At 35.9% G+C, this 9,969-nt stretch overlaps 1 protein-coding gene across 1 annotated transcript; it reads left to right on the top strand.

The window, feature by feature from the left end:
- Nucleotides 1–5,928: 5,928 nt before the first annotated feature.
- LOC124371753 (zinc finger BED domain-containing protein 4-like) lies at nt 5,929–9,152 on the top strand. Its single transcript, XM_046830094.1, has 2 exons — nt 5,929–8,187; nt 8,356–9,152. The coding sequence occupies exons 1-2, from the start codon at nt 6,531–6,533 to the stop codon at nt 8,637–8,639; spliced, it is 1,941 nt and encodes a 646-aa protein (XP_046686050.1). The 5' UTR covers nt 5,929–6,530; the 3' UTR covers nt 8,640–9,152.
- The last annotated feature ends 817 nt before the right edge of the window (nt 9,153–9,969 follow it).

Below are 9,969 nucleotides of genomic sequence, written 5' to 3'. Positions count from 1 at the left end.
ATTATATTATATTTTTATCATATTATATTATTATTATATTACATTTGTATTATATTATATTATTATAATATTATATATATATATATATTATAATTATTCATCCAATTCATTATTACAAATATAAAAAGATACTGTTTATTTCTTAGATATATGTTTTTTACGATGTCTATATTCAATTGAAATGTTGTGCAACATACTCGTATAGTATAATATAGTAATACTTAAATATATTACACTATTGTAATCTTATGTGTTTAATTATTCATATACCATTCATAGGGAAAAGACATAATAAGATGTGTGTGTATATATATATTTTTAAATTTACATGCAATACCAAATATTACACCAAATTACATAAAAATTAAAATAGTTAGTTTTAATATAGTATTGTATTTTATAGGAATTAAATACAAGTGTGAACTAGAAGTATTTTTTATTTTTTACAAACTCCCACGTTATGTATAATACAGTGTTAACTCAGATAAATGGTTCTAAAAAATGGAATATAAAATCAAGTAATATCGCGAATCAGTTCTGTTTTACTCGCATTCAACAGTGCAGGTCAACGAATTGCAGGAGTCGGGTGAATACTGAATACAATTAATTATAGTGAATACGAGTCGGCTGGAGGTCCGCTACCCGAGGATGTGAATAGCGAATCCGAGTCGGCTGACTCGAGTCACGACTCGAGTAGGTAAAGTATTCGAATACGAGTTACTCGAGTTGAAAGAGTATTCGACTCGGCACATCACTAACAAAAACCCAATGTTTTCAAATTCCTCGGCCATCAGAGATTCTAAAACATTGGACAAAGAGATAACACTTTCGCTTACATCCTCCTCTGTCACAGGATATAAGGCGTCGTGCACAAATACATTTTCTTCAACGGCTACGGATTGGCCCTGGATGGAGATTTCGCTTGGAAGTTCATCAGGGCACAAGTACCGATTCCCACCCATACGATTCCGATCCCTTAATGTTCTGTAAATACAGTCACCAGCGATGATAATCGTATCGATGGCCGTTGAAGAAAACTCTAAACCAAGGGCCTTCCACACAAGGGCACATGCAGAAATCGCAGTGCACTGTGAGTTTTTGCTCGTCGGAAACAGCTGCTCGTTCCCTTGATGGAAAGAGCCCTTAGCAATACAACTGTAAGACATTATGTGTAAAAACGTAACAGTTATACCAACTAGTGATGGGATCGAAATCACGTCACTGATATTTTTCACTGATATTTGAAAGTCACCGTGGTAACTGATACTCCAAGGCGTATGATATCAGTGATTAACGGTGACCGGTGACGCTGCTACCCCGGCGCTGTTCCTCCGTAACTGTGACTGTGACGCTGATCGGGATCGGTGGCCAAATCACGTACTACTCGCTACCCACGCTGTTACTTACTTCTGTCTTGTTGTCTTCTGCTTCGACTGGTTCTGATTCTGTTCTGAGTCTGACTGCTATTTCGGGCGCGAGTTAGTTAGACCTATGATTATTGTTTCTTAGGAATAACGAATTAACGATGAATAGATCAAAAACAAGTCCAGTGTGGACATTTTTTACACCTGTTTTAAACAGTGACCGTGTTGCTGTTTGTAACATATGCAAACAACGACTTTCATACAAAACCTCTACTTCAAATCTACGGAAACATATGAAGTGTAAACATCCCACTGTCTCCTTGGATGAAGCTACACCAAACACATTTCTGGGTAGTCAAGAGGTAAGAAACACTTGATTTATAGCATTCATGACTCATAAATATCGATAATTCGATGATCATTCGATAATCATTATTCTATAGTCGTGGTGGATGCTTATTATACTTCAGCCGTTTCAGGTGTTACATACTTTGTGACGGGGTTGTTATAATATTAAAATATAATAGAAAATTCCTTTACAGGTAGATCACGCCGAACGGGTGCAACATCGGACGACCTCTTCTGAGCCTGGATCAAAGAAACACAGAACATCAGCATCGACTACTGCAGCGGCTGCAAAGCTCCAACACTTACACGCCAGTGCTAGTACCAGCACGTCCAGCACATTGTCTGAAGAAAATGTGGATGACCCAAGCTCTTTGCCAGTTCCGTCTTCATCCCGACCGGATACGTCTGTTCCAGCAAGTAAGTCTTGCAATGTAGTACAACAAAGATTATCTGGATTCGTCCCCAAAAAAATGACAAGCTCTCAAAAAGGAAAGGTGGATGAAGCTTTGCTGAAACTTTTCACAAGAGACTTTCAACCATTCAGCATTGTAGAGGATGAAGGATTTTTAGAATATACAAATGCCCTTAATCCAAGTTATGTTTTGCCAGGTAGGAAAACTCTATCAAAAACTTGGATTCCTGCAAAGTTTGCCGAATGTTTAGCTGATACTAGGTTAAAAATTAACTCAGCCCAATCTCTGTGTCTAACAACTGACACTTGGACATCTGTTAATACAGATAACTTTATGGCTGTGACAGCCCATTTCATAGACGATAATTTTAACCTACAGACTGTGCTTCTTCAGTGTGCACAATTCCCAGGAAGGCATACTGCTGAGAATATAGGGGAGGGCCTGCGAGAAATAACAAAAAACTGGAATATTGCAGGGAAAGTAATCTTTGTGGTGACAGACAATGCAGACAATGTCGTCAATGCTGTCAAAGACGTAATGGGCTGGAAGCACATGGGCTGTTTTGCTCACAGCCTTAATCTTGTAGTTACACGTGCTCTAAATAAAAATCATGAAGTCGTAACACTAATTGAGACTGTGAAACGTATTGTCTCACATTTTAAGAGAAGTGCTCAGTCAACCGAAAAATTGATTGAGTACCAGGTCAAAAACAACCAACCGAACAACAAGCCAAAAAAGTTGGTTCAAGATGTTTCCACTAGGTGGAATTCAACATATTTCATGTTGAAAAGGTTTGTGTTGCTACAAGAGCCTATCAAGGCAACTTTAGCTTTAATTGATAAGGATTTACCTGTTCTTACTCCAGTTCAGTGGAAAATGCTTTGTGAGCTGATTTTGGTACTAAAGCCCTTCTACACAGTTACGAAAACTGTAAGTGGGGAAAAATATGCTACAGGGTCTCTGGTAATTCCTCTCACGAATTCACTATTCACAGTTTGTGGAAAACTAAAAGAAAGAAACTTTTCCCCACTAGTGAAAGAAGTTGTCACCGAATTGAACAAAGAGCTGTCAAAACGCTTTGGGAATTTTGAAAGCAGCAATACGCTCACTCTCCTCACATTCCTTGACCCTAGGTTTAAAAACTTAGTGTTTAAGGACCCAGCCGCTTCAGAAAACGCTAAGGACAGGCTAATCAATGCTATAGGCAGAGAAATGATTCGAGCGAACGAGGATCAAGAGAGAGCGAAGAAGAACGCGGAGCGGCCGGCTGATGTGGCGATCACTGAACAATGTTATGAGGAACAGGAAATTGGGACAGAGAATCAATCTCGCCAGGAGATGGATGAACTCTCTGTTTTTAACAGTTTGGAAATGTGTCTGGCCAAGAAGAAAAAGAAAGGTACTGTAAAATCACGAGCGATCGTCGAACTGGACAGATTTTTAGAGGAAGATGAGTTAGAATGGAAGGGTGACCCACTGCTCTGGTGGAAAGAAAATGGACCTCAATATCCTAACCTTAGGAAAGTGGTACAAAAAAACTTTTGCTGTCTTGCAACGTCTGTACCTTGCGAGCGGGCGTTCTCGAGGGCAGGGCTCTTCGTGTCTGACAGAAGGAATAGGTTGAGTGGATCCAAGACGAAGATGTTGATGTTCCTAAATGCCAACCAGCCAAACAACCGTCAACCTGCCTTCCACAAAGACAATGAAGACCGACTTGAGAGTGAGGAGGATAAGATACTAAAAGACATTATATCTAAGAACCTAGAATCAAACTGATCAAAGTAACATTCACGTTCCTTAACTTTGTTACCAACAGAATATTTTTCCTTAAAGTTAGAGAATTGTTCCTACCATGTAGCCTACTTTTTTTGTTCTCTGCGGTTATTGTTAGTGGTATTTTAGTTAAAAAAATTTTTCGCATGTAATTAATGTTTTTCTCATAAAACTGCAGTCTATGTTTGTCCAGTGTAATACCACATCTTGTATTGTACTTATGGCTCTTAACATGGAAGGGCTGTTATATTTTACATGTTTTATACTTTCATATATATATTAAATAAATAATTAACAAAGTAACCTTTCATAACTTTTATTACTTACACGTGTTTCGGCAATTATGCCATGTTCACAGTATAATAACCTCAAACAAACTAAATTATCAACAAATAAAAATCATAACATATGGTGATATATTAATAAACTGTAAATCTTTGTTGGTAAAGTCTATTTTCTCAATTTTGATATTTGTTCAAATATTGGATTTTTGGAATTTATTTGCATTGTGTTTAACATATTATTTGAGTCCTTTTTATAATTTAGGTAGATGTGTAATTCTTCTTTACAGTATAATTTTTCTCCTTTTGGTTGTAACTCAATAATTTTCATATTTTTGTAATTATGACCTGTCTGTAAAAGATTTTCTGCAAAGTTTGATTTCATACTTGTTGTGTTGTTTGATTTTTATGCTTGTATGTGTTCTTTGAATCGTATCTTGAAATTTCGACTTGTCTGGCCAATGTAATAATTTTGACAATCACTGCAATTAATTTTATAAACTCCAGAATTATTGTAAGAATCATTTTGTATTGTTTTTTTGTAAATGTTTATTTATAAGATCGAAACAGTTGTTTCTTGTTCTATAACTTACGTTAAATTTCGATTTTCCAAATGTTTTCCGTGTTGCTTTATTGAGTGTGGTGCTAAAAGATAGACAAATGTATTCTTTTTCTTGTTTGGTATCATGACTATCTAAATTTTGTTCAGTTTTGGCCATAGATCGTTTTATCTTTTTTTCAATTGTTTTGGGACTGTACCCATTTCTTATTGCCAAATTTATAATGATTTTCTTTTCATTTTCAAAATCAGAAATATTCATTGGAACTTTAGTTAACCTATTCACCATTGAGTTAAATGCTGCCATCTTATGATTTCAAGGATGATTTGAACATTTTGGGATAAGAAGGTCAGTTTGATATGGTTTTCTGAAAATTTGGAATTTATAATCACAGTTTTCATTTGTTATTGTCAGGTCAAGAAAGTTGATTTTTTGGTTTTGAATTTCTTTTTCAAATTTAATGGTGCCACATAATGAATTTAAAAATGTTGATAAATCATTTATCTCTTCTGCTTTACCTTGAAAGAGACACAAAATGTCATCCACATATCTGATTTATCAACATCACTTTCATATATATATAATCCATATACTGTAAATATACTGTTAAGTTAGTCAAATGAGTAGTAATATAAGCGTAGGCCTACATTTTTATTTATGTTGATATTTGTTATATTTAAATCTGTGTTAATATATAATTAATTGCTTTTCTCATGTTGGGCATATTATTGATTTATTTACCTTTACTTCCTTTAAACAAAATAAACCCGACAAACCGACAAATTTCCCAGTAAATGAATTCACATTACATATCAAAGTAATAATTCACGATGTTCGTACTCTATGGTATGAGCAGAAATAACCTTCCTACAGGCTACAAAAGACGTTGGAGACGGTAGCAGTGATCACCGTTAATCACTGATACAAATCACCGATATCTAAGAATCACGGTATCAGTGATCACCGATAGAGCAAAATAACTGATATTTCCATCACTAATACCAACAATGTTATAAAAGATTGTAAATTGTATTATGAATAGTTTAACTACTATCGCGCTTAAAATGTCATACAAGATTAAACAGGTAAACAGAAGCAAAATAATTATTGAAACGGTGTTAGACACAGTATAAGGTACGTTGTTACGTACCGTACAGAGCTCGCGAGGCTCAATCTACTTCACGCCGTGAACCCAAACAGTTCCCTTGATGAAAAGAGCCCTTGGCAATGCAACTAAAAAAGGCATTGGTTCTACATAGTGATGGTCGTTACAGAACGTAATAGGATTTAATAACACTATTACCACGTAGTAGCCGTCACCGTTGTAATAGGTTACAACAAACACCCTATTATTTTTGTCACGTAAACATAACAGTTACTTAGTAAACGGCTATCTGAGAAACAGTCTGGATCTGTCACTTCTACCCATCACCCTATTACAAAAACTACGAGTAATACGGAACGAACGGTGTGTCACTGACACTGGATTCGTTACGTTACCGCTGTCACTATATTTGAGTTTTGTCACGTCATTCACACGTGATTCACAGACCATTCGTGTCGTGTTATGACACGAAAACTTCAATGCACTTGCGTTCTGACTCTGAGGGCTACTATCGTGTTTGTGCATTTCAAGTTGGTTATTGACAGTTCTAACCGTATTAATAGTTTAATAGTAGTGTTTTGGACTTTTTCCACTAGTTTTATACATTAATAAAATTGTGTTTAATAGTTTCACTCAGTTTTTGTAGTTAATATCTTTAATTTTGTGTGACTGGTGTGTGAAACAAAATGAACAGAAAACAGAAGACTAGTTATTTGTGGTCTTACTTCACAACTACGGATCCCGTAAGTAAAATTGCTAGGTGCGATTTATGTGGTCAATTGGCAAGTTTTAAAACTACAGTTTCTAACCTTAGAAAGCATTTAGAAAGAAAACATACCACTGTTGCTTTGCCACCGCCAGGAGGGAAACACTTACCGGTATCAAATGTGGTTGAACCCCTTGCTGTTCCTTCTTTGGCCTCTACTTTAAACAGGACTACATCGAACACCAACATTGCCATGCAGAATGTAAATTCTGACAACATTGCCACTAATAGTTCAATGTGTAATATTGTACCAAATAACCAACCAAGCATTAGGTCCTTCATACCTCAGCAGAAAAAAATTAGTGAAACCCAAAAGAAGAAACTAGACAAGCTCCTCTTAAATGTGTTTGTTCAAGATTACCAACCCTTTTCAGTAGTAGAGGACGAAGGTTTTAAAAAGTTCGTCAATGGTCTAAATCCAAACTATGTTCTGCCAAACAGAAAAACCATTTCATCTTCTATGATACCAGCAGAATATGAGATGTGTTTGAATGCTGTTCGACAAGAAATGCTAACAGTATCAAATGTTACTTTGACAACTGACACTTGGACCTCTTCAAACACAGAGAGTTATATGGCTCTAACTTCCCACCACATTTCTAACGATTTTGAATTAAAATCAATTTTACTTGAGTGTTCTGTCATCAGATCTTCTCATACAAGTGTAAACTTGGCGGTAGAAATAGACAAAATTGTAAAAAAATTTCACCTTGAAGGCAAAATCATGATCATTGTCTCTGACAATGCCAGTAATATTGTAGGGGCTATAACTAATGAACTAAAACTAAAACACTTCGGATGTTTCGCCCATACAATTAATTTAATTTTGCAGGATGCATTGAAGGTTTGTCAGAGCTTAACAGATCGCATAAAAGCTATAGTTTCTCATTTTAAAAGAAGCACTAGTGCTACAGAGAAGCTAAGGGAAGTACAGAAAAATTTGGGACTGGAACCCAAAAAACTAGTTCTACAAGTAGCTACAAGATGGAACTCAACATTTTATATGTTGCAAAGAATTTCAGAGTTGAAGGATGCTGTTAAAACGACAGTGGCTTTAATCAATAAAGAAATTCCAGTGCTCACCGAAGATGAATGGAAGACTTGCTCCGAATTGGTAATGGTTCTGGAACCATTTGAAGAAGTAACCAGAAATATCTCTGGGGAAAATTACCTTACAGCTAGCCAAGTGATTGGATTTATCAATGGACTAGTTTCTGTCTGCAATAAAATGAGAAAAGAAACCCTAAGCGAAGTCTCCAAACGTGTAGTTGATGAATTGCTCAAAGGACTAAAAACCAGATTTTCTAACATTGAAAACAGCAAGACTATAGCTTTGGCGACGTTGTTAGATCCACGTTTCAAGCTTGCAGTATTTTCAGATGAAAAATCAGCTGGATCCATAAAAACCTACTGCACTGAGCTCATGTCAGCCATATGGAGCAAGAAGACAAGCACTTCTGTGACGTCTGTCAGTGGAAGTCAGGAAAAAGACGATGGAAATCAGCCTCTTACAAAACAGGCAAAGTTTTCTATCTGGGCAGACCTTGATAAGATGATAGCATCCAAGAAACCGTCAGGTACGTTAAAATATATTAATCTGTAAACCATATTAAATTGGGTTTAAAAAACACTTTATTATCCACTTAAAATAATTGTATTTTCAGGGTTAAAGGCATCTGCTGTCATATTCAATTACGTGTTAAAACACTTTATTATCCACTTACAATAATTCATTGTATTTTCAGGTTCAAAGACATCTGCTGCAATTGTTGAAATGAACCGTTATTTAGACGAGGAATGCATCGGACGCTCAGAAAACCCACTACTGTGGTGGAAACAAAATGAAGTTTTTTACCCTCTGTTGTCACAAGTTGTAAAAAAACATTTTTGTGCAGTGGCAACATCGGTCCCCTGTGAGAGATTATTCTCAAAAGCAGGATACATAATTACAGAACGACGTACCAGATTATCAGGGAAACGATGTGAACAACTGTTGTTTTTAAATGCTAACAGATATTTAGTGCAATAAGTTTTTTTAGTTGTTCTTAGTTTAGTTTTCTTATTATATGTCAGGCAAACTGTGTTAAGAGCTGTTGTTTTATAATGCCGACATATTTTTAGTACAAGTTTTTTTAGTTGTATATTTTTACTTGCATATTGTAGTTGTAATATACTTTGTATATTTTTTCAATACGTTGTATCTCATAAATTACATTCTAAAAGGTATTGGCTTATCAACTTTATAGCCCTGGTTTAAGACTTAATAGTAACTTAACTTAAGTAAATTTTAAATGACACACTAGTTCATAAGCAATTTAGAATTACGAATAATAATATGTTTTAGTATTGCAACTCTAACCTGTAATTTCAAAAATTAAGTTGAATTATCAGTGTTTGCGGTGACGGGTGTTTGCTGAAGTTACGAGAGCTACGGCTGTAACGTAACTGTCACCATTAAATAATATGGTGACAGTGACAGACCGGCCGAGCGCGAGCGGAGCCACAGCGCCAGGCGGAGCCGGAGCTGTCCCGTAATAGGTGACAAAAATAATAGGCTACTAGAACCTTTTACGGCTCCGTCACGTAACGTTGGAACCTATTACGTCAAAGTAACCGTAATTTCCATCACTAGTTCTACAGTAATCAATATATGTAGATGCAGTATAAAAAACGTAACAGTTATACAAACAATGTTATGAAAGTTTGTAAATTTTATAATGAATCGTTTAACTACTATCGCGCTTCAAATGTCATAATAGAACAACCAGGTAAACAGAAGGAAAATAATTATTGAAACGGTGTTTGACATGGTGTAATGTACGTTGTTACGTACCGTACAGAGCTCGCCATACTCTATCTACTTAACGCCGTATTTCATTTTAAGTGCGTTTTGTCGCTTAACCGATGGAGATAAGATAAAAAGTGACTGGACAATTTTTGTAGTAATATAATTTACTTTAGACGTTCTGCTCTCAGATTTTAGCTACTATAACCTATACTTCGGCCGGTATTTATTATTTAAGAACAGTCTGCACGGAAATAACTGGATTCTATTCCTATCTACGTAAATAGGGACAGAGTAATATTGGCTTAGAGGGAGTTTTGTCTGTTTTGCGGCCAAACCAATGGAGATAGAGCAAAAAGTCACTGAGCCTTTTCTGTAGATCTCGCAATTTGCTAATTTGATGGGTCGATTAGATTTGAGCTACGACCAACCGTTCGGCCACTATCGGGCTCCAAAACTTATTTTAAGCGAAAAAATCTCTGGAATGTCAAACATTCCCGCGTTTTGTCGCTTAACCATGGAAGATAGAGCAAAAAGTCACTGGACCTTTTTTGTAGTTCACTTCATTCCTGAC

Source organism: Homalodisca vitripennis, unplaced genomic scaffold, assembly GCF_021130785.1.
Source record: "Homalodisca vitripennis isolate AUS2020 unplaced genomic scaffold, UT_GWSS_2.1 ScUCBcl_1949;HRSCAF=6219, whole genome shotgun sequence".
Taxonomy (NCBI): Eukaryota; Metazoa; Arthropoda; class Insecta; order Hemiptera; family Cicadellidae; genus Homalodisca; species Homalodisca vitripennis.
Note: the sequence above shows the minus strand (reverse complement) of the source record. Positions and strands in the feature narration are given on the sequence as shown.

What these genes read in the sequence shown, in the direction of transcription:
- LOC124371753 (XM_046830094.1), top strand. Translation starts at nt 6,531, where the DNA reads ATGAACAGAAAACAGAAGACTAGTTATTTGTGGTCTTACTTCACAACT. An exon ending in AGCATCCAAGAAACCGTCAG is followed by an intron (nt 8,188 to 8,355) that starts GTACGTTAAAAT and finishes TTGTATTTTCAG; the next exon opens with GTTCAAAGACATCTGCTGCA.